Genomic DNA, 25487 nt, shown 5'->3' with positions numbered 1-25487 from the left:
ATACTTAAAAGCAAATCGAAAGAATATGCCACATGAAACCTACCAACACATAAATTGTTTAAAAATACACTGTGCTGCGTCTAAAAAAACTTCTTAAGTGAAGATATATTTCTTACATTTAAAAAATTGCTTCTTTATTCCACAGTTTAATAATTTTTTGATTTTGTCTCGTGGGATTCATATTTATCCATATCTGACCTAAGAACTTCTCACACCATAAAAAACAAAACCAACAAAGTATTGACGGATTAAAAATTCTAACGGAGAATTGGCTTTATAATTTTAGCATACAGACTGGAACTTTAATACGGCCTCGAGCATTTTCAGACTTCGATCTTTAACATCTACTTAGACTGTCTTGGATACCTAATAGTACTTACATGTCGTGAAAGTGATAAAGATGAATTTTATTCTTTTCCTGTCCTATTACAAACGCCGTTGAATAGAAGTGGAGGGACTCGAGAGCATTCGGGAAAATTAAATTGTCAGTGAACAGTTCAACGAAAGGTTATGAACACTTCTTCACTTCCCCTATCGAAGACCTAAATATCTTCAAAGTACCAGGTGGTTCTTTTCAGGCTCGATCATATGAGGGGGGGTCGTAATTAATCCAGAAGCGTCAACATAACCTAACCTATAAAATAATATTAGATTCTAAGATGATCTTGCAATATCCGTCTGTTAGTTTAATGTAAAAAAGATATTAATCACTTCTATAGAGATCGGTGCATAATTGAATTCTAGTCCCCTTTATAGGCCCTACCCTGAATATAACCTCGATGGTTGAGATTAATATTGCTGTTTCAATATAATAAATTCTGTAAAAATCTTATAAATATAAAATTGTAATAAAAGAGGAAAGAATATATCCATAAACATCTAATTTTGTATATTCAGACAGTTTTCGAAATTTAGATAATGTATAGGGTAGAAGGGAGATCATTCGCCATAGGGGCACATCTGTCAATGCGAATAACTTGAAAACCGAGAAATCGATTTTATCGCATTATTAAATTTTGTTTTCGTTTATCGATTATCTATCATCCATGAATATTTGAAACATTAACTTTACATATGATGGGAGGCAGACATGATTAATTTTTTTCAAAGGGCTGTGAAAATATTTCACTGTGTGAACTTTTTGTGTTAACTTTTTTAGGTTTTGGGATAGAAAATGTATATTGGTCAGTATTAGAACATCAATAATAGTGGACAATAAGGCATAATAATATTTTCGATAATATAATTTGAAGCCCGAAAAAAATTGAAACTAAACCCCAGAACTGCCCGTGGGGCACATGCGCCAAATATATGTAATGCTTGTGATGTAGAACAATATTTGGTTAAAATATAGAAAAAATCAGTAATTTTTTTGTTAAGTTTTGTGAAATAAATAATAAATATCTGATCTATTACACTTTGTTTAATGAATTAAGGTATAAAACAGCAAAATAAGTTTTTATTTTTGTATTTTTTTCTTTTATTTTACTAATGACAAATCTGCCCCACTCCCTTGGCGCATTTACCCCATGGATGGGGCGGTATCGCCGTTTTTGGTCAGTGTGGAAGAGTTAAAAAAATATGTACATGAGGATGACTTAAGAAAAATTGAAAGGAACAAAACTAAAGCCAACATATCTAAGTATCCGAAACAAGAAAAAATTAAGAATATGTATTGTGGTTTTAATTTGAGGCCGCCTCAAAAAAAGTGGCGATGGTCCCCCTTCTACCCTACTGCCGATATACAAAAGTTTTATTTGCCTTGTAGCACAGTGGAATATTTCCAGTTATATGTGAATAAAAAGAAATACAAACAATACTATTATAACACTTCTTCGTGAATGTTTTTAGAAAACTGGGTGAAACCAACCCACCAACAATTAGAAATAAGGTAGAAATCTCTCTATACACGCATTTATATGTTGAAAACTTATAGTATTTTTTTCTTTTCTATTTATTCCCTTTTATTTTCTACTTTTGGGTGGTCTAATACACCTTTAAGAAAAGTTTCTAAACCTATTTATTTACTTATCCAATGGCATTAACTAACGGTTGAACAAATTTTGAAGTAAACTACACATAAATACGAATGTCAAATGTACATTAAATGTATGTAGGTTTAGATAAATTTTAGTTGCTGGTGGCAATTTGTGTTTTACTTGCCACAATTGGTCATTACTATTAATAATAATTGGCCGGCAGCATACTGAGTGTTTTACTATGACAACGACCACACATTCAATGGCCGCTATAAACACTTTCCACGTGTTGTAATTTCATATGTTTACATATCTTTGTACCCTATGGCACTAATGTGTTGCACATGCCACTTGTTTTGGAAATGCACATGATTTACAAGACATAATATCCAGGTTAGATTATTATCATATAAATCAGATTCGCTGTAGTTATGTTCGCCTGTCCTTATAGATACATCACAGATTAGAACTACTGAATAAAACTCTATTAATTACCTTCTTGATTTTAGTTAAGCACCGTAACAACTTTGGAAGCGAAATAGGTTCTTTACAAATTTAGCCTGGGTATTCTGCTCAATATCTAGCACAAGTATTTTATATGCTCTTCCCAATAATGAGGCTCAGGGATGGCAAAATTGGTACGATGGTACTTTTTTTGATACTATTTGATGTGCAAAAGTACCGTGATATTCCCGATTCTCTTTTGATACTTTCAGTGCTACAATCTCAATATCCGATTATCGTTTAACCGTCTGTTAAAATATTTTTTGTGTGGGAACTTTCAATAAATCGTTTTGAAATAACAAGAGAATTAGAATATGGGGATAAAAGTTTCTTTTAAATTTAAAATACATACTTTTAATTTTTTGGCACTTTTTCTCGAAAATGCATCAAATAAAAGTTGTAGGAAACAGCTACTAAAGTACTCTATAACTTTAGTAGCTGTTTCTCTTCAATTTCATCAGACAGAATGTTAAAATAGTTGAAACCCTGAGACTATGTTAGACGCTTCTATAAGATTATTCGCTGAGTTCGAATATTACTTCATATTTTCTTCATCACATCTGGAATCTGAGATTTTATGTCCTGAGTTTTGAGAAATCGCAATTTTTGTCCCTTTTCGAGACTTATAACTTTATGGGTACCAACCCACTCGAGAGTAGTCGGTAACGAAAGAGCGATTTAATAGCTTTAAAGAGAAGGAAGCTCAAGGCAGTTAAACTGACGAACGCAAAACCATTCGACGCAACAAAAGCTGAATTAAAAATATGGGTGAGAGAATCCCATAAGACCTCTTGGAATAATGAAACAGTGGGTAGAACCACGAAAATCCTATGGAGGACCCCGATGAGCGCAAGACGAAAAATCTCCTTAAAATGAGCAAGTCTGAAGTTAGTATGATATGATGTCAAATTGGACGTTCGGTTTCAAACGTAGGTAGTGCGTGTGTAGAGGACAGTGAAACTCTGGAGCACTTTCTTTGCCACTGCCAGGCATTCGTCGAAGTTAGATCCAAGTATCTTGGAAGTAATGTTATTCCGGAAATAATGTTCCTGACTAACACTGATTGAAAGATTTTTAGGAATTACGTTCAAGGAACTGAGTTTCTGAACACTGAAAAATAATTCCTACAGTTCCTTTTTTTCATGAAAAGTGCGCGAGGCAGGAAGCTGTTTTTTTCGGCAGCTTTGCAGTACTCTCATTAATCTCTACCATACTTTGTCATACTACATCCTTGGTATAAATATTATCTACTGAGATGTCAAAGTCGCAACCAGTAATCTACGATATTAAGGCCATTCCTATTTAATTTTTGTATGCTGGGCGTAGAGTACATATTTCTTTATCGCGAAATTTTCTTAATTGATTTTCATTGTTTCTTTTATTATTCTTCCGCCTGTGTTTATTTGCTAAATTTTTTGCGCTCTCTTTCTTTTCGGACACTGCTGCCACACTGGCAGACAAACAAACTGAGTAACTGCCTGAGTGACTCCGTTAGTGGGTGGTTAACACATGTGTTGTGAGTGTTGCTTTTGCATACAATGTATATACAAACTTGTACGATGCCATTGTGGTGTTGTTGGCCGACATTGAACTCGAACTGTCAAATGCTAAACTTTACATTCATATAAATATGTACACAAAAAATACACACATTGGAATCTCATCCATAGCAGAGATACAGTTCAAGAGCCCGCGTGTATTTTTTTAAACAGACAAAAAAACGTGATTTTTTTGGTTTTGTTTGTTTTTTTTTTTTTTAAAGCTTGGTGGTCTTAATTGTTTTATTTTTGGCCAATTTTTTTGTACGTTTAAATAAATTGTCATATTTTTAATGGGAACATTTATTTCCGTCCAATACATTGTTTACATGTGTGCCATTAATCTGTCTGTCCAACTATAGTTGTCGGACTGTCACTTGACATACAAATGACTGCAGACGGATTTGACATTTTCATCCATATTTACGAGGTTGTTTAAAAAACAAACGCTATAAATAATAAACAATAATAAATGTATGCAATGGATTGTATTTGCTTTTCTTTTTATAATTGGTTAATTAGTTTGTCGTTTTTTTATCTTTTGTTTTATTATTTTGCATTTACGTTTTTATTTCTCTTTCGATTAGTGATGATTTATTGTGATTGTTAAAGAGAGTTGGCCCATATTTGCAACGTTATATTTTGTATGATTGTATGCTTTGTATTGTTTCCGGTCTGGTTTATTAGCAAACATGAAACATCATACATAATTATTGGGAAAATATGATTTAAATTAGTGGTTTATATTAAAAACTAAAAAAGTTAAAACGTATTGATTTAGCAGAAAAACTGCCCGAACACGATTTAAACGTTTTGAAAATTTTACAACGCCGAGTCTGTAATGTAATTAATGTACACATGCAATTAAATTTAATAAACATTTATGTATGTTTTTTAAAGTAATAGTAAACATTTTTTTATGGTTTTAATAAGTCTGTATTAAGATAAGTGTGAGTTATTCATCTAAAAACGCGGTCTAAGATTCAAAGATCGCCCTACAATAGTGAAAACTGGTTAGTTTAACCCTTTTTTTCCTCATATTTAAGTCAATGCTTGACTTTCTTTTTTCCTACATTTTCAACTATACTGGTACCCAACGCAGACTATTTCTATTTTTTATGACTTTGCACGAATATCAGAATCGATATGATCTCCGCCTGAAATATATTCGATAGGTAGTCTTTTATAGTCGAATTCAGCTATAAAAACACCGGAACACGAACCATTTCACATCTTGAATCCTTTACTAACTCCTCGATAAAGACCCAAGCCAATTGACCCTATTCAGAAACTATATTTGGTGTTTCCACGAAGTCTAAAAGTTCTGATATATACAACACTATATAATTTAAAAAGAAGTAAGAGTTCTATACCCTTCACCATGATGTCTTAAAAAAGTCGGTATCAAATACTCTTCTTTTAAATCGCTAACTTCGTGCTGAACATAAGTTCATTATTATAGAAAACTCAAAAAGTACCTTTTGAAAAGCGAAAAAGCACCAAAAAGTTTCCTTTTTTGGGTTTAAATCTGATTCCGAATCTACATACCTTATTTCATGTTCCTTCATATTTCTAATTTCAATATTATAGAAAATTTAAAAAGTACCTTTAGAAAAACGAAAAAGTACCAAAAAGTTCCCTTTTATGGCTTCTAAGCCAGGCTCCACATACTTAATTTCATGTTTTTAGCCAATAACAACACACTAGTGCTGCTTTCGCTCTGCTACTCTTGCTATGCTTCTCTCCCTCTGCCTTGTTTTTATAAACAGAGTACAATAACAAAATTTACCGTATGTTTATGTATTTTGTTTTTGTTTTTTGCAATTTCTGTTTGAGCATTTTTCTGATTTTAAATAGCGATCTTCCCGAAAGCATGTCTAACAGAATTATTAAAGATTCGGATCTCGACGATATCTGGGGTCCTCTAAAAACTGATTTCAACAAACATACAGACAGACAACCAGACAGACAGATAGACGGACATGGCTTAATCGACTTCGCTATCTATAAGGATCCAGAATATATATACTTTGTTGGGTCGGAAAATTATATTATAGAAATTACAAACGGAATGACATACTTATATATACCCTTCTCACGAAGGTGAAGGGTATAAAAATTGATTACACTTACTGTCTTGTCTACTTCTTGCTTATTTACTTCTTAAAATTTTAAAATAAGAAAACACGCCCCAACATTATAAATTTTGTAATTAGCTTGTAAAATTTGCAAAATGTAATAAATTAATGTTTTTATAAAATTTTATTATGTATTATTTAGACCACAATATATAGTTTTAAGCTTTAGATTTCCTTTCTAATTTTAATGTATTTGTTTAAAATTTCTTTGCAGATAACATCATCATTAGTATTATAACTTCATTAATCACTTTGGAAGAGCAAATTTCATTAATCAAACGAAAAACATCTTAAAGAAAAGAAATTAAACACTGACTTTAAGTAAAACATCACTATAAATAATACAAGGACTTTGGTGTGAAATTCCACCACTGGTACTGAAATTCTAACAACAATTTCCACTTGAAATACTTAAATACAAAATTGTAACAAAATGGTAGATTATTACAAAGTTCTAGAGGTACCACGTCAAGCAACAGAAGGAGAAATTAAAAAAGCGTAAGTGTTTTTCATTAATAAATTAATAAAACTAAACTAATAATTTTTTTATTATTCAATTTAGTTACAGAAAATTGGCATTAAAGTGGCATCCGGATAAAAATCCAGATAATTTAGATGAAGCCAACAAACGTTTTCGCGAATTATCCGAAGCCTATGAAGTGTTATCAGACGGTAAGTTTTATCATCTAAATCCACAGATGTCTGTACCAAATTATAAATCTCTTTCTTTATTATCCAAACTTTCTTACAATAACTATTTTGTAAATACAATTTAAATTATTTTCTTTTCTAAATATTTTATGTTATTAAACTATAAAAATAAATTAAACGAAAAATGTATCACATAAATAATCGTCTGTCTGTATGTCCGTGATACTAGAACGCAAACGAAAAATATACGATTCTCGCTCGACTTTACATAAAAGCAGTTACAGTAATTCATCATCTTACTCGTCGACAAATGGTTATGGTGGTACAAATGGTTATGGTAGTGGTTATCGCTATCGTACCACAGGTGCCAAAGACTACGATGATTATATACCCAGTTATGGTTCATCAAAGCGTGGCAATCGCTATCAAACATTCACCTTTAGAAATCTCTTCGAATCTACACCATTCCACAAACTGTTTGGTAAAGGAAACATTTAACTAAATAAAATAAACACTAGCGTTCTACGTTATTTTTGCATTGTTGAAAACAAAAATTCCAATAATTTGTTGTTACTAAAACTAAAAGAAAACTTGCACTTGTATTGTAATAACAGAAAACAAATCAAATCAAAAACCATTCAGAAACAATGGATGCTGGTTGCTGCAAGCAAGCTGCTCCCTGTACATTGTACAGTTTTAGTGCTGTTGCCTGACCATCAGCCAGCTTGCTACTGTTTAATTCGCGTTGTTAATTTATTAATGTTACTGTTTCTTGTTGTTGTTTTTTTCTAAATAATTTTTAACAATTCTCTAACTCATTATTAAACGTTCAAAAAACTAACACAAACATTTTTCCCCAAATTAAAAGAACTCTTGTTCGATTTGCTGTTTTCCTTGTTAGCCTGTATTGCTTGTTGGAAAATTGCATTTTTATTAGAACAATTGTTTAATACTAATTTTTGCCTTCTCACTTACCCTCCGCATACTTGCTACTACTGTAAAAATATGTAATTTATTTTAGTTTGTTTAGTTAATTTAAATTGTTTTAACATTTTAGATTAACCACATGTCTATTAAAATAGAATTTCCCATAACAAGATAATTTTAAGCACTTAGGGTAGATCTAGAGTTTCCATTCAACTGCAATGATGCAATCGGTGGACTATTTGGGTTGTAGGTTGTGTTGATTTCTAGGGCACTGTAATATACATGAGATCACAAAAGTATTGTCCAGACAAGGGTCATTTCTGGACACTAATAGTGGAGTTACATCGGTGAAACAACAAGTTAATCTCTGATAAATTCACGAACTCCTCTAACCAAACATGGCACAGTAGAATTAATCGCAGGTTATCCAAGGCCTTATGGAGAAGTTGAATGCCATGGCAACCAGTACTATTAAGGTTGGACAGGAGGAGTATTACAATTATTGTAGGAATGATAACCGGGAGTTTTGTAGGTTGTGTAAAGACGAAGAGGAGCTGTTGACAGCTGCTGACAGTTGAACATATTTTGTACCACTGTCTTGGTACACAGAGTCTGAGGCGGAAATTGCTAGGAAAACATTCCATAATGAATTAGAAGATGTAGCAAGGTATAGTGAAAGCATCATTTTAGATTTCGTCAGGATGTGGGTTGGCTATTTAGGCGTCGGACCTCGTAGAATTTCGTTTCCAATACTATAAACATTCTTTATCTCTTAGGATAAGAATTAATTAATTTCACACTTATATCTCAGACTTTTCTCTCTTCTATCTTGTTATTTTCTTCTACTTAAAGGAATTCACAATGTATCCTCTGGGTCTCCTTGTTGATGTTTAGTATACAACCTTATTCAACTAAACTATTGACAAACAAACAATTTCAATCTAGGAACATTTTTTCTTAATTAAAAAATGGTAAAATAATTGTCTAATTCACAATCGGTGTTTTACGGTTGTATCGTAGTATATCGTAATTCTTTTATAAAAAATTTTATTTGAAAAATGTTTTTGATAATACGACATCGATTTTAAATTAAACAAATATTTCAAGTTATTAAATAAAACATTTTTAGCTTCAAATCAATAGTAAAATTGTTTAAAAGCCGGAATTTTAAATGATTGCAACTTAAGAGACTGGTTAATTTAAAGTTGGTTCACTTTTCTTTATTTGGTACTCAAACACAGAGAATATGATTAACATTTCAAATTTGCATGTTTTATAAAAAAGAGATAAAAGCAGAAAAGTTCAGAGATAGAGCAGCTTGATTGAGTTTTGAGCAGAATCATGAAGGTAGAAGAGGTAGGGAAAGAAATTTTAGCCAGAGTCTCATAAATCAGGAAATGTTATTTTCAATCCAATTACAATGCAATTTGAGGCTAGATAGATGTGATCCTTTATAATAGAAAAGTTGCACAAATAACATAGATCTTTTTGTCTTCCTTATCATGATAACTTCTACAGAAGTGGTTATGGAATAATCCAAGTATTTTTAGAATGAATGTCAAATTTGCAGTGTCTTTTACTGAAAGCAATTATGTTGCATAATTGAAAAAAATTATTTCCTCTCTATCCAGTTTTACAGCATTCATGTCGAATTCTGAACTTTATATTGATCCAATAATCCGTTATGAAAAATTCCCCAATCCTACTCGTCCTCCTATTTTAGATCATCCATAAATACAGAGAGACTATGTGGGAAGAGAATGTCTTACAATCTCGTACTATTCGATATATTGAAAACAGAGATGGTAGTAGAGTTTGTAAGAATTGTATGATCTGAAAGATCTGTTAAGTTTTGAAATCCTGTATAACAAAGTGAATAGATCTTCTTGCGTCGTTGTTCATAACGATTCGTTACGAAATAATTTTAAGTTAGACTTTTAAAAGCTTTATAACCCGGGTTATCCTAATGACCATTTCAAAATTCAATTTAACAATGTTTGGTTTTAAATTCCATCCTTCATCGATAGTTTTTTCCATAGGCATATGGTTGTTTTAGTTTTATAATTTCGTTATCCGTAAATAAAATCCACAATCGAAGAAGTTGTGGATGTTTTAATTTTGAATTTCTTAGAGAATACAAGAAGGTCAGTTGATTTGTTTGACACCGTCAACTTAGTTTACATCTTTGAGACCGAATATGAAATTGTGTTCAAATAGAATACTGATACTACCATCGCCATTATCCGTATAGGCAAAAATTTATACTGCAGTGAATCCCATTCTAAAGGCAGAGTTAAAATCCAAATTTGAAGGAAGTGGATAGAGGACAAATTTTTGAGTTGTACCCTTATTGGGAACACATGAAGTTTAAGACCGTTTGTACCAAAATTTTCAATCCAACTGGGAGAATATAAAGATTTTTTGTGAAGTGAATTTTAAACAAAATTATCTTTAAAGATATTGAAAATATCTTTAAAAAAGATTATACACAATCTGAAACGATTGTATTGTACAACCTCAAGATAATTGTACATAGATTATTTATAAAAACTGTAAAATATCGTTAATAAATTAACTAAAAATTAACCTTTAACACTTTGTGTGTAATTTCTTTCAGTTCTTTTATTTAAAACTAAAATAATTAATAAAAAATCGCATAATTGAAGAAAATGTACTAATTTTTTGTTTAAATTTTGATTTTTACTAATTTTACAGAGAAAAAACGTCGTGTATACGATCAATATGGCAAAGAAGGTTTATTGGGAGATCGTGGACACCATCGTTCATCTAGACATCATACACATGATTTCGATGATTTCGACATAATGGGTGGTTTTCCATTCGTGTTCCGGCCTCCAGAAGAAGTTTTTCGTGAATTTTTCGGTGGAAACTCACCGTTTGCTGATTTATTTAGAGGTTAACCATAAACTATTTTGACAATTTCTTTTTAGATGAAAATTAAATCATAATTTTTATTGTTTATAATTACAGATGTTCATTACAGTTCACAGCAAGGTAGCCGGCGCGCAAATGGTTCTTCAGGCAGTCGAAGCCATCATCATCATCATGGAGCAAATGCAAAATTGACTTCACCCTTTTCTTCTCCTATGCTCAATTATTCAATGATGGACTTTTTAATGCCCAACAATGGTTTTACCTCATTCTCATCCTACAGCAGTATGTCGAATGGTAGCGGACGCACCAATGGTGCTGGCACAAATGGAGCTGTTAAACGTACTTCAACATCGACAACATTTGTTAATGGCAAAAAATTAATGACAAAGAGGTATTTAGAACCTTGATGAATTGTTTAGAATTAAAATTTAACTCCCATTTTTTTCGTTTTATCCTCTTTTTAGAGTCTATGAAAATGGCAAAGAAACGGTATTTTCATATGAAAATGATGTCCTGAAATCAAAGACTGTGAATGGAGTTGCCCAAAAACTCTCTTCAATTACCAATTAAAATACAAAATATAAAAAATCAAATAAGAAAACAAAAAAAGTCATTTCAACTAGATACAAACTGAAGACCAACCAAGATGTTCTCCTCTTTACACGTTTTAGCAAAATAAAGGAAAACAAATTTTCAAAAAAAAAAAAATAATAATAATAATAACTGCTACAACAAAACTCCTCAATTAAGCACACAAAATTTTTTAATTTTTATTTCCATTTTATTTTTATTATTATATTTTGCTTAAACTTTAAAATTAATTAATTGTTTTAGTATTTAGTTTAAATTTATACAAAAATGAAATGAAAAAAAAAACAGAAATACAAAAAAAAGAGATTTTATTAAAACTATGAATATAATTCCTTTGTTCTAATAAAATTCAAAAAAGAAGAAAAATAATCTCTTTTTTAATAATGAAATTTGTATATTTAGATATAACATTGTACTGCTTGCTTGCTGCCTGGTATGAATCGTTATTATTATGAATGAGTTGTCGAAGTTTAAGAAAAATTGAAGTTAAATTTTAGAATCAAATAGAAAAAACAAAAGGAAGAAAAACAATTAAGAAAAATTTTGAATTCTATGCAAAATTGTTTAATGGTTTTACAAATTACTTTTGGGTTTTTCTTTCTTTTAATTTGTTCATTTTAATATGTATGCTTAAGTTTAGTTTATAATTATTATAAATCTAAGATGTTCTCTAGTTTATATTATAATTTGTTTGCTTAAATAATTTACCATATACATAAACAAATAATAATAGCATTAAAATAATATAAAAATCTAAAATATGAAAAAAAAAAATTAAACAAAGTTCTATTCATTATGAAAGAATTGAAGAAATGCCAATTAATAAAAACATAAACAAAAAACAAAAAGGAATTAATTTTAAAGTAATTAATTAATAAATGTACTACATACTTTAATTTTACTTACAAATTAATTTATTGAATTTATAAAAAAAAAACTTAAAAAACTTGTATGAAAAAAAAAACTTTGAAATTAATAAATAAAAAATAAAATACAACAAATAAATAAATAAAAAATCCTTTAAAAATAAACTAAGCAAGTGTGGCTATATTATTACTTAATTATATTGAAATTTATACACAAAAATTAGATTGATTGGTATTTGCATAACAACTTTCAAATTCTTGGAGAATTTGGAAATTTTTCGCAGCACTGCATCTGATGATAAGTTAGTGATCCATATACAAATACACTGAAGACTAGACTTTTATTTTGGTTTAAAAATTAACTCTTAATAGTCACATTTTTTGTTTGAGCGAAAAAAATATGCTATAAAACTTAAATTTCTTAGCAATTTTCCAAATTATGTATCTAGGTGAACTATCGCTAGTTGGCAATAAATTTCGAAGCAATTTCAACGCCAATATCTTTTGATCGATCTTTTTCAACTCGAATTTTAACACAAGATTTCATCAAACAATAACTTGACTTCTTGCACAAATGCTATGCTTCATTTTGAAAAAAAAAATCAATCAAAAAACATCTCAAAAATATCGATTTATATAATCTGATATATAAAAAAATTTGAAGGCTGGGTGGTCCCTTGAAAATCAAACAAAAATTTCGAAAAAATTCTCTAACTACAAAAATAAATTTTTTGAGGTAATTGCATTATTTTGAACCTTGGCAAGTCAAATGAGGTTTTATTCTAATACCGATCAAAGAAATTAGTGCCGTTTGCAATTAAAAACATTTTAAAAGTCATAAATATTTAAATAACAAAAAACTTAATTGTTATTGATTGGTTTCTGGCTGTACCACCAGGTTTTATTATAAATAAAACCTATATTTTCTAAAATAGGTAGTCAGTAGTTAGTAAGTTCGTCAGCTAGTTAGTTTCAAGGGAGAATGTTTATACATCAAATCCGAAAAAAACACTTAGGCCTCTGTCGGGTCTGTTATTCACTCTGAAACCTGCCTCAAACCCACTACCTCCGGTCTAACCAACTAGAACACATACTGCAGTTCAAAGTTTATTAGTAAGATCGTTAGTTAGTTAGTTAATTAGTTTGTTATTAACTTACTTAGTTCGTCAGTTAGTTAGTTTGATAGTTATTTAGTAAGTTACTTAAGTAGTTCTTATGTAGTTCGATTAAATTGACAATGAAACTACAGTAGGTTACACGCAAGTTAGCGAGTTCACTCGAAGGCCTTATGGCCCGTTGTGATACCCTTAGAGTTAGCAGTCGCTAAGGAAGAAAGTTTGTTCATGAAGCGGAATTTTCTTGGTAACCTCTACTCCTTATTAAATTTTTTTTATTGTCCACTCCTCCTGTCTCAAGTTCCATTAAGAAACCATGTGGCAGTTGGACGATCAGTAACCGAGAAACTTTAGAAATTTTAATGGCTACTCACTTTTCAAGCTGTCAATCCTCGGAAAACGGGGCTGACATGCAGTTCATAAGTCCCCCAGTTGTTACAGGAATATCCATAAATGATTATAGGATCAACTGGGCGATAAACAGCTTCGACACTATAAATCGCTGGGTCGATGATGCCTGCATAAAATGGTCGTATATAACCGAACTTCGGGCCATTCCTAAGGAAGAAAAGACCTCTCACATGAAGCCAAAGGATTTTATACCAATTACTCTATCTTCCTTTCTTCTTAAAATGTTCGAAAGGATATGAATGAGTGTGCTAGGTAGCTTCTTCTTGCATTACTTAGCGGATTTATCGGAGGTCGACATTCGGAAGACAGATTTCTTTATCCGTGCGTCAAACTGGTTCGGCTTAAGAAAACAGAATAAGTAATCTACTTATACAACAAATAGTTTGAGAAATACATACAGTGTCTCTCATAAGTATTCGAATTTAGGTATACAATGAAAAAAACCAAATTTAATAAATTTTTTGCGTGCAAAATAAATAAATAAATAAATTTGTTATATTATCTAGACAGTCCTTAGGTTTCATATCACACTTTTTAAAATTTCAAAAATTTACATTTACTTAAATTAATTAAGCTCTTTTTTAAAAGAAGTCCATAAAATTACCTCACAAAAGTATTCGAATTTTTCCTGTATTTTACATTTCATCATATTATATGAAACATAAAATTGGAATCAAATGGTTTTTTTTGCTTAAAATTGTTTAAGGGATTACTATCAACCGATGGGATATATTTTTGGGCCACTTGGGCCACAATTTTGGGGGATAGTACCATTTTTATGTAATATAATTAAAATGGCGATTTTTGGCAATATTTGAACTTTTTTCCAGAGATAAAACAAAAATTCGATATTGGGACTTAAAAGACCCCTTGGCGTATCTAAAAATAATATTTTTTATTACAAGAACCTGTATTTTTAAAGTTCTAAGATATATTAATGGGATCATTCTTTTGTAGCTAATTCAACTTATTGGAACCTTAGTCCATTTTTATAATACTAGGGTAAAACATTTTCGGAGAAAGTTGTCTGGTCTGTATTCTTTTAGATATCAGCTTTTATACATTTTAAGTTTTCAATATATTCTAGAAGTATACAACTCCAAAACATGCCTCGAAGAAACGCCATTCGATACAGTAGAATCATTCTTTTTATAACCATTGGATTACTGGCTGAATATTTCTATATCATTATGGTCTAACTCCAAAATATTGATATCTGGTTAAATATTATTCACGATGATAAAAATAAACGCAAAATTTTGGACTTCCAGTGTTATTGTAATGGGCAACATAAGCGTGAAAGTTATAAGTAGTAAAAACTTAAGTCTACTGTAGAGGATGACGTTTTGTTATGGCATGTTTTGGAGTTGTATTCCGCTACAATGTCGTAGAAATTGAAAATATATGTGTGCTAATATCTTCATGAATATATACTAGCCAACTTTGCCGGAAAATATCAATCCTAGTGCAACGAAAAGGGTCTTAAGATCCAGATAATTTAATTAGAAACAGAAGAACGATCCCGAAAAATACATCATGGAACGTTTAAGTACAGATCCCTACAACAAAATATATTACTTTTAGATACCTCAAGGAGTCTAATAAATCTCAATATTAAATTTTGGATTTATCTCTGGAAAAAAGGGAAAAATAAATGAAAATATGGTCAAAATCCGCCATTTTAATGATATTACTTATAAAGATGGTAAAATCGCCCCAAAATTGTGGCCCAAATGGTCAAAAATATATCCCTTCGGTTGATAGTAACCCCTTAAACAATTTTAAGCAAAAAAAAAAAAAAAACATTTGATTCTAATTTTATGTTTCGTATAATACGATGAAATATTAAATACAGGAAAAATTCGAATACTTTTGTGAGGTAATTTAAAAAAAGCTTAATTAATTAAAGTAAATGAAGATTTTTCAAGTTATAAAAATTTTGATATGAAACCTAATACTTATGAGAAACACTGTATGTATGTAAATGTTTTCTGTATTATCCAAATGTATACCATAAAAAGTAAATCCCTAAAATAAATCATTAAATAAACTTGTTTATTTAATTAAAACCACTTTTAAATGTTTTTTTAATTCATATATTTAAGTATTTATTATTTTGACACAATAATTTAGATGTACTACATTCATTGATTTAGTAATTAATTAGGGAAATATTTTTATTTAAATTGATTGAAATATTCAAATAATTTATTTTTATGTCACTACATGCACATATTTTAATTATAAGTATTTGAATGCAAACATTCATTAATTCATTCGATACATTCATAATTATTAATTAATTAGGTATAATTTAAAATGACTAGGAATACTGAATTGTGCAAAACTACTCTACTTTGGATGACAGGCATGGCATCAATATCAATCGTAAGTAATTATCAGCTACTTAAGGGATAAAATTCAGATTGCGTTTTAGAAAAAGCAAGGAAGAATGTAGGGCACAAAACAGTTTCCAACACCTGTATACAAATCAAGTCCATATGTTTGGTTCCTTTTTTTTTAATAATTTTAACTTTATTTTTTAAGTTTAATGTTTTCTTTTTCTTGTGTTACTAATATCATTTAGTTTTGTTGTGTTTAGCAAATTCGAAGACAACAAGATGATGCTACACTTTTTAAGTGTTGACTACCTTTTTGATATTTTTAGAAAAAAAAAAGTTACAAAAAATAAAAACAACAAAGGATACTAAGAGTAAGTGTTAAAAATAAAAAATAATTTAAAACTATAGTGTACATATTCATATACATATTAGTACATAGTTAAACAAATAATTATTGCTAAATATTTCTTTTCTAAATAATATAAAATTCAAAACAAAGAACGTTTCCATCATAAGGACACAAAGAATCCTTAAGATATAGTTTTTAAATTGTTGTATTTAATAGTAGAGTGTATTTCAATAATGAGTCTTATTACGGTGTGTGCGATTTTTTACTTAAAATTAAATTAGTTTTCTACATATACATAAAAAAAACACAAAAACTAAAGTAAAATATACATTTTTTTACATATTAAAAATTAAATAAATATTTTTGATTATTAAATAATTTTAATAAATACATTAACAACAAAATAAAAAAAAAAAAACTATATATTGTCATTAAATTCATAATGAATGATTGATTAACAACATTCAACAAAAAGGCAAATAGTTTAAATAAATAAATGAAAAACAAAAGAAAAAGAAAGAAAAATTAAGAATAAATAATTTGTTAGCCAAATAGTTTTATTGGTTAGAGAGAGGAGGGTAGCAACAATGGCAGCAATAGCAATATCTTGTGTAGAGCCTCAATATTGCATTTTATATATTTGTAGAGAGGCCATCGTCACCTGTTATGACCATGACCGGCTGCATGGGCCTTTGCTTGTTTTTGATTTGTTTGCATAGACTGCGAACCACTGGAATGACTAGATGATGTATTTGCTGCAGCTCCAACTGCTGATGAAGACGACGAAGCGGAGGCTGATGTAGCCGACGGAATGTGATTGTGTTGAAATCGCTCCCGATCACGTTCAGATTGATGCTGATTGTGGTGATGATGATGATGACGACGACCGCCACGGAAATGATGACGTCTACCACCACCTCCGCTGCTATGATGATGATAATTATTGTTAGTTGGATCTTCTCGTTGTATATTTTGAACAACGGGTGCAAAATTAGTTTTCATAATTGAACCATTCGAGTCCTAAAGAAATAAACATTAATATTTTTATAATTTAAAATAATTTAAATGCAATGTCAGTATAAAATAAATAATAGTTTTCCATATTGATTCTGAATAGAATAACATTTTTTCTTAAAATCATGATTGCATTTTAAAGACTGAAATCTTCTAACAAATATAAAAGGGGAAAAAATCCTTTCTATTCTATTTCTTTAAAATTTAATCATCGATATTAATATTTAGAAAATCACCTTTATGAACCAACTATCTGGAAATTTGTTGTATAAATTATTCCTTTTTATATACCTTATTGTTTTATTTAAATTTCGTCGCAATTAGCATTGCTAAAGCTTTTAAAAAAGAAACTCTCATACCTTCTGTACTTGTTGTTCAGCTACAGATCCTGCTTCAGGTGTAGCAGAACCACTGCTACTGCCACCGCTAAATTCACCGAAATTAGAAGAAAATGTATTACCACCGCTCTCCGGAGTTTCAGCTGCTGATGTTTCTTCCTGCTGTTTACGGTGCAGTCGACGACGAATTTCCTCTTCCGTTTCAATAGACAATACGGCACCCACTTCAGCTTCAGAATCTATAATAGCGCCACGACTTTTCTGATGTATAAACAATGAAGACATTCGTTGTTGTAATTCTCTCAATTCGGGAGTTGGTTTAAAATCTGGAGCATTTTGCAAATCAGATGGTGGCATGGCACAGCGTAAACTATCAGTTTCATCTTTTATATTCTCACGACACACTGGACAATGAGCTTGGAAGGGTTTAGCGGTTTTCTGTTGCCAAGCTGGCAATTTATTATATTCATCCTGGTAGTTGCGACGCATGGCATTCAAGTGGCGTGCTAGACAATAACTATGCAAATAGTGGAAGCATTCAGTGCGTGTAAATTCATCGCCATCGCAAAAACCATACAAACAGACTACACACTGACCACTGGGTAAATTGCTGCCTGTCAAGTGTTCACGCACGACTTCAATCAAATCAAATACAACGGGGAATCCAATCGATTCATTGAGTTTACTTTCTATAGCAGTTTTTATCTCCGACAGACGTGTATCATCCAATCCACGTGGCCGTACTAGTTTATATTCAGGACTAACTTCTGGGTATCCAGGGGTAGGTATTACCTGCAAAGTAACACAGACATATTGCTGGTCTGTGTCCTCGCCGACCACCGGAAATATCGTAGTCTCAATTAGTTGCGGAATACTAGAAGCAAAATTTTATTAAATAAAATTTTCCCTAATTTTTTTTTTCAGAAATAATCTAGTTTTTACCTTTCTGCATTTCGTTCTATAAGCACATCGTCCATCAAAATTGCTTCTAAGGATTCCACTTCATCCAATAATCTGTTTACCAAATGAATAAGTTTCAATTGAAATCAATTGTCTTTGTAAAATTGAATATTTTCTGAACTACTTACGCATCCATAATAGATTTCTTAAATGTAGAATTTTTTAAATTTTGCAAATTTGATGATTTTTTCTTTCTCCACTTTCGAGTTGCATCAAAAAATCGATTTTAAACTACTTCTTCCACTTTTTATTAATGAAGTTTCAGAGCCCTAAGACGAGCAAAATTATAGACGGCGGCGGCGGACAGAAAATTTGAGCGGCGGTATGAAAAAGACAGTTAAGTTTTTCAGTTTACATTATTCATTTTAAATATTCTAATGACACCACAATAGGGTCCACAGAAAAAACAGTCATCGATAAAGTTCGTTTGGTTTGGACGTGTCCAAAAGCAGCTAATGATTTCTACTAATAAAAACAAATGTCCCCCTAATATGTTAACTTTTTTTTTGTAATTTTATCAGCGGTTTTGAGTTGATTTGACATCGGTCTTTTGTATATGCAACAAACAGTGATAACAATTTGGATGCTTAATCAACCAATTAAGCGTTTTTTAATAAAAAGAAATTTTTCGATTATGGCCATAGTGCTGCCTTTGATAATGCTGGAAAATAAAAATAATTTTAATATATATTTTGAGAAATATCAAATCGAAAATAAAATTTAATTATTTAAGCGAGTGGCTGCAGTTTACGCCGTTGTTTGTATATTTTCCATTCACAATAACTCTGAAGAATACAACACATAATAAATCACAGTAGCTGCAGCATTGCCAGTTGTTAAAACACGTTATATTTAAAAAACAAACATTAGATATTGTCGGTCCCATTTCACTTTTCTATTTTTTAACTGTATTATTTACATAAACAGTTTTATTTAATTTTAATGAAAATAAGTTATTCATATGCACATAAGTTAAATAAAACATGATCCGTTTAATACTCAAATTGCCAAAAATTCTTTAATTTATTGAAATATTGTACAAATTAATCACACATTTAAATATTGGCATATTACTTAGTGCATATTTATTAATTTATCAACTTTTCTGGTCATTATCCCATTAAGAATATACATAATTGCTTTCCTTGCATTCATTCCTATACACCTGATAACTACTCTTAGATAGGTTTCTATAGTTGAAACGAAAAGTCGACTTTTTGCATTTTATGAAAAGACGATTTTCGACTTTTCGAATTTTTTATTTAATTAAAAGTCGACTTTTAGACATTTTTCGACTTTCCGAATTTTTTATTTAATTAAAAGACGATTTTTCGACATTTTCCGCCTTTTTTCGACTATTTTTTGACTTTCCGTTTTTTCCGACTATTTTAGAGTTTTTGACTATTTTTTTCCACTTTTCAAAATTTTTGACTATTTTTGTACAATTTTCGTGTATTCGACTATTTATCGTTATAAATTTGTATTCATTTTTTGCATCACCTGTTAATATTTTTGTATTTGTTGCTCAAGTTTAAACCACCTCCACTCTTAAACTAGCAAACAAATTAACTAACTGATTACTCAAAAACAACATTAAATGATTAATTTTAATTTAATTCAATTTATCGACATTTTGTAGAAATTGCATAACAGGGTTGTAAATAATAATTTTCTCCTTAAAAATAATAATAAAAAAATGCAAAACTGTTGTCAAAAATACATACATATTTCCTCATTTATAAAATATTATATTTTTACATAACTTTATCGTGTTTGGTGCGAAAAAAAAAATAATATCACGTTACATACCTAACATCTGCTCACGCTGTAAAAGATCTTGCTATTGTATTTTTAACCTGATATACGGTGAATTAACTAAGTTTTTTGCCTACCTTTTTTAAGAGAATTTTGTTTTTTGTTTATAAATAAAATTCGAAAAAAAACATGTAAAAAAGTAAATATATGTTTTCCAATTAAAAATAGAGATTATGTAAAATGGGAAAAATTAAAAAAAATATTACAATACAAATTTTGGTGCATTTGTTATTGCATTTTATTATTTTTCATCAGAATTTGCATGTCAATAAAGTATTTTGCATATTGAGAATTCCGGTTAATTTCATTGGGTTTTTCAAATTAGTTTTTAATTATTTTTGGAATTTATTGTTTTATTGTTAAAAGGAAGAGTGTTAAGTATTTTTCAATTGTGATTTGCAAAAATCATATCCTCATTGAGTGAAAATATGATGTTATTTGCCTTAAAATGTTTAAAGGATAATAATGAGGCAATTTCGATATAAAAAAAATAGTTTAGATTTCTAGAACAAGTGTAAATCAATAAAAAATAATTATGAAATTTTTAATCAATAACATTAAAAAATATAAAATAGAGTAGTAGATCAAATGATCCAAAGAATTATTAGAAAAAACGCACTGAGTGCTCTTTCAAAATCTTTAACTGCCAAAGGGAGGAGACTTGTATCCAAGGAAAACTATTGGATTCCTGAATTATCTTTTTCAAAATCTATATACGAACTAGGAGGAACACTATGTTTAAATTTACAGCTCTAAACATACCTTAGGTTGCTTGGAACCAATGTAAAGTGAACTGTCGTGTAGTACAGAAAAATACCTAATTTAGATATTTTAAAATAGAGATAGTTATCATACCGTAACGTCAACAAAAGCAATATTTTTCACCTAATACATACACTTTTATATATTTAATAACCAAATCAAGAATAACTATCCAGATCCAAATACGCCTACTGTATCTTATTCATAAAATAAAGAATTTAAAATATGAGGTTGAAAATCAAGATTTTAGCATTTAATAGTTCTATAGTGGTATATGGTGATGTCCCTATACTTAGAGTGGCTAGGATGGTACTTAGTGTTAGATTTATTTAATAAGAATCAATATTATACAATTTTAAATAAAATTTACATAATACTCCCCAAATAGATGGAGTTTCCGTAATGTTTTGTTATAATATATAGATTTTTACCTCACAAAACATTTTCAAAATTACTTATTATTTTCGAAATTTAATGAAAGAAACGATAAATTTCATGTTAAGTCAAATGTTGATAAATTCTGATAGGTATATAGGATAATAAATCGGTTATGAAATGTCCAAATTTAGTCGTTCGACTACTAAAATATCTAAAAAATGTTATTCTAATATATAGGAGTAATAGGAGCAATATTAAAGAAATGAACAAAAAACCTAAAAAAGCAAAATACTTTATTGACCCATAACATTAACAATACGTTTACATTTGATCAAAAATCTCGTTAATTAATATAACGATTTTACTTTTTATGGTAGAAAATTAAATATAAGATATTATTTAAAGAATACAACAAACAAATTGCTTTATTTTGCTAAAAATAATTGTTCAGATAAAGTTTTTTCTTAAAATTTATAAAATTTTACATAGGCAAATTATTTAATTGATTCACTGTACATATATTAATGTTGTTAGAAATTAAGTTTTTTCAATTGATTCGAAAATTTCTAAAATGCAGACTTCTGCTTTTATTAGTTTTATTTTTATAAGTTGCCTTTCACAAAATTTTCATAAAGATTCACATAAAGATGCCACTATAGCGATGATATTTGACGTAAGCCAGTTTAAATAAGGCCCAAACATACATACGGGTAATTCCATGACCACGTAAATCACGACTGGAAAATAAAACTCTTATAAGTTCTGCATTTTCGAAGATAATTCAACAATGTTTGGTATATGATCTTTTGTAGCACCAAAGACGAAGACTGTTGAAATTTTTTTAAATCGGTTTTATAATACTATCCCTTCAAAAATCGGCAGATCTTAAATGTTTATAAGTCTAATTTTCATGCCGATTTTCACCTAGACAATTTTATTTCGGTAAAATAGTGAATCGCGTGATTTGTCTGATGGAAAGGATAATAAGTACACCTTAAATCTATCTCTGCGAAAGTCATCCTGCCGGTCGTTAAGTAAATTCTTACCCCCATATTCATAAAAGCTTAATAAAGTCATTGATTGTTTATTGTAGGAATTTTGTATGGAAACTCTCTCTTTTTTAGAATTGGAGTTACATTATTAATTAAGCTAAAAGGTGAGCTTTATCATTCCCATGGTGGCCTAGGTGTATTTCTTCGGATTTAATGAAACAATTCTTCTTCTTTTAAACTAATTTCTGCACCATTATTAGATATTTGTATATAAATGAAAGTAATTGACTTTATTTCAAGTTTACTTAAAGGCCGTCCCTTTATATATCGTTAAGTAGAGATAATTTTGAACGTTACAAACATAATATAATATCCTCCCTGGTATTGTGGCGTTGTTTATAAAAAATCTCTTTATATTTTCTGATGAAAGCTATAAATTGTACATTTATAAAAAGTAAAGAAATTATATATTTTAACTGTGTTAAACCGGTTTTATAAAATGTTAACCTGGTTAATATGATAAACTCGTTTAGTAAGGGTGAGTTTTTTATATAAAATACCTCATTTGTTTTTAACAAATTTCCTAGGCAAACTCTCATATTTTGTTGAGTGTAATTAATGTTTTTTCCTCTTTTTTGTTTGCACGTGTTTATTTATGTGCCATGCTTTGCTTTCATTATCCTTAAAACCATGTGGACGAAATAAAAGCAAAATAAAGCTTTTTATGTTAAACAATTTGACGTTTATAGAATAAAGCGCATACGCATACAAGTACAATAAGCTTTTATTTTTTTTTTTCAAAATTTTCTTATTTCATTAAATGATTCGATTCAAAAATGTTTCTGCAAACACATACATAAACACAAACACTTTTACATATAAACGAATACGAATAAAGTTTCACCCTTTGCGGTTCATATATTAGAACCAACTAACTTATACACGGCGAATTTTCTTTCACAGCACAATATGAATCAGTTTATAACGGAAAGTTCTAAGCGCCGGTAGTCTACAAAATAATGAACGCAGTGTTTCAATTGTAAAATAATTTTGAAAAAAAAAAAACAACAAAAACATAATAAAGAAAAAAAATTGAAATATTAATAAAACATTTGTTTAATAATATTAAATATATTTACATGCAAAAAAGGGTTTAAAAAATATATGGTAAATGAAAAAATTTTATTATTAATATCTAAATCTGTGAGTGTTTAATTTTACTTATTTTTTTAAGTGAACAAATTAAAGTTAGTGTTTTTTTTTCGCTGGATGGAGTATTAAAGAAAGAAAACTTAAGAAAAAAATATAATCAACATTTTTACGAGTACACCTCGTCATCTATAATCAACCAACTTTATATGGGAGCAAAACTACCCTTACAACGACTGGAAAAAAGTTCGTATTAAAGAAAATTTTCAACAAAAAATAAAATAAAGAGTGTGTGTGTGTGTTTAGTTATTGTTCAACATTTTGTGTAAGAGAGAGTGTTTGTTGAAATATTCCGAAAGGACTTTTTTAAATAAAAATAGATAATAAAAACTATTTTTAATATAAAAATAATTATTACTATTAAATCAACTTTAACCTTATAAAAACATATTCATATTACCTGAGTGTATGTGATTTTGTTTTAGTGTAAATTATTTATTGTATAATTGCAAAATAAATTATTAAAACAATTACCTAAACCTATACATATAATATATGGAAAGTGTGTATGTGTGTGTGGGGAAGCCTCAATTGCCAAACTTATTAACTCCATTTAGAAATATTTAAAGAAGATAAACAAATTACATAAAATAGTTTTAATATTTATGTATTTTTACCTTAATAAATAATCTTATACTAAACATGTAATTTTTTATAAATAATTAACAAAATTCAAAAATGGAGTTAATCATTTTGGCAAATAAATTATTTATGTCTGCATTTGTTTAAATACGGAAAATAATTATACAAGAATTTTTATTATCGCAAACGTCATTAAAAATTTTAGTAGTTTTTTTTTCTGCTTTGTTTAAACAATTTAATTTTATTGTTAATGCAGTTTTTTTAGTTTATTTGTATTTTTGCTCGGTTTGTACTCTCTTCTAGTCTGTCTCGCTCTCTGTGTACTTTATTTTAACAACATTTTTTTTTAAATTTGTTCTTTTTTAACAAAAAAAGCCAACATTGTATTTTTTACATTTTAAAAATATAAATAACTAAACTAAAACATTTGTACTTATTTTAACAATTTAATGTTCTTCCCATTTCTAAATTTTTTAACATTTTGCAATAAAATTTATTTAAATGAACTTAAAATTGTGAAATTATTGCAAAAATATTGCATGCTTAAGAGACCCCAAAAAATAAACGTATTTTCCAATAATTTATTTTACGTTTTGCACTTGAAAATTAATTTGTTACAAAAATAGACAATAAACATTTTGTATGTAAATAAAATACTATCAAAAAAAAAAAATACATTAATTTTCTAAGAACGGGAAAATTTTTTAAAAAAATTGAAATATTGCACATTTTTAACAGAAACGAGAAAAACCAACAACAACATATACACAAACCTCTCTAAAAATTTTCGGCAATTAGGGTGGAGCAGGAGGGTGGTCTGTTTACATCATGCTCATCATCATCATTTACATACATTTGTACATAAGTATGTATGTATGTATATTTACATTTACAATATACAAAGTTGATTCGTAAATTTACAGTTGAAAATTAAAATATTGATATACACTTGAAGAAATTTTATATAGGGTAAACAAAACTTAAATTCGTGTATGACAACTCATATATTCTCACTGACAAAACTTAAAATTTAAATTTTTATCGTTTTAATCCTATCGCATTCTCTTTGCATTTTTAATGGTGAATAGGTCGACAATTTGGAACACTTTTTGATCATGCTATGTTTTCTGA

At 29.1% G+C, this 25487-nt stretch overlaps 3 protein-coding genes across 8 annotated transcripts in view; 2 read left to right on the top strand and 1 right to left on the bottom strand.

Moving 5' to 3' along the window:
- LOC111677482 (dnaJ homolog subfamily B member 6) overlaps positions 1-11489 on the top strand; it is a 99190-nt gene extending 87701 nt beyond the window's left edge. For 3 of the 4 annotated variants that reach the window (XM_046953485.1, XM_046953483.1, XM_046953484.1), the window contains 6 exons: positions 6374-6657; positions 6722-6831; positions 7040-7291; positions 10453-10653; positions 10729-11023; positions 11097-11489. In XM_046953485.1, coding sequence (XP_046809441.1) covers positions 6593-6657; positions 6722-6831; positions 7040-7291; positions 10453-10653; positions 10729-11023; positions 11097-11202 — 1029 coding nt within the window. In that variant the 5' untranslated portion in view covers positions 6374-6592 and the 3' untranslated portion in view covers positions 11203-11489. The remainder of the gene's footprint in view (positions 1-6373; positions 6658-6721; positions 6832-7039; positions 7292-10452; positions 10654-10728; positions 11024-11096) is intronic. The other variant, XM_046953486.1, reaches the window with a different exon arrangement.
- Positions 11490-16124: 4635 nt separating this feature from the next.
- Positions 16125-18900, bottom strand: LOC111677484 (E3 ubiquitin-protein ligase RNF25). The gene is made up of 4 exons (XM_023438605.2): positions 18747-18900; positions 18601-18672; positions 17680-18532; positions 16125-17326 (listed from the first exon to the last, which is right to left on the bottom strand). Exons 1-4 carry the CDS (start codon positions 18752-18754, stop codon positions 16964-16966), a joined length of 1296 nt encoding a protein of 431 aa, XP_023294373.2. The 5' UTR covers positions 18755-18900; the 3' UTR covers positions 16125-16963.
- Positions 18901-23540: 4640 nt separating this feature from the next.
- Positions 23541-25487, top strand: part of LOC111677478 (sodium-dependent neutral amino acid transporter B(0)AT3) — a 42549-nt gene continuing 40602 nt past the window's right edge. Inside the window, exons 1-2 of one of the 3 annotated variants that reach the window (XM_046954346.1) lie at positions 23541-23732; positions 23800-23960. The gene's annotated coding sequence lies outside the window, so the exon portion shown is untranslated. The remainder of the gene's footprint in view (positions 23733-23799; positions 23961-25487) is intronic. The other 2 variants (XM_046954344.1, XM_046954345.1) reach the window with 2 other exon arrangements.

The sequence above is a fragment of the Lucilia cuprina genome, chromosome 6 (assembly GCF_022045245.1).
Source record: "Lucilia cuprina isolate Lc7/37 chromosome 6, ASM2204524v1, whole genome shotgun sequence".
Taxonomy (NCBI): Eukaryota; Metazoa; Arthropoda; class Insecta; order Diptera; family Calliphoridae; genus Lucilia; species Lucilia cuprina.
The sequence above is the reverse complement of the archived record's forward strand: the minus strand, read 5'-3'. Positions and strand labels throughout refer to the sequence as shown.

Bases quoted from the DNA above. Each gene is read 5' to 3' on its own strand.
- LOC111677484 (XM_023438605.2), bottom strand. The intron at 18,533-18,600 runs GTAAAAACTAGA...TTTTGCTTCTAG, and splicing joins ATAGAACGAAATGCAGAAAG to TATTCCGCAACTAATTGAGA. The intron at 17,327-17,679 runs GTATGAGAGTTT...TTATTTCTTTAG, and splicing joins CTGAACAACAAGTACAGAAG to GACTCGAATGGTTCAATTAT.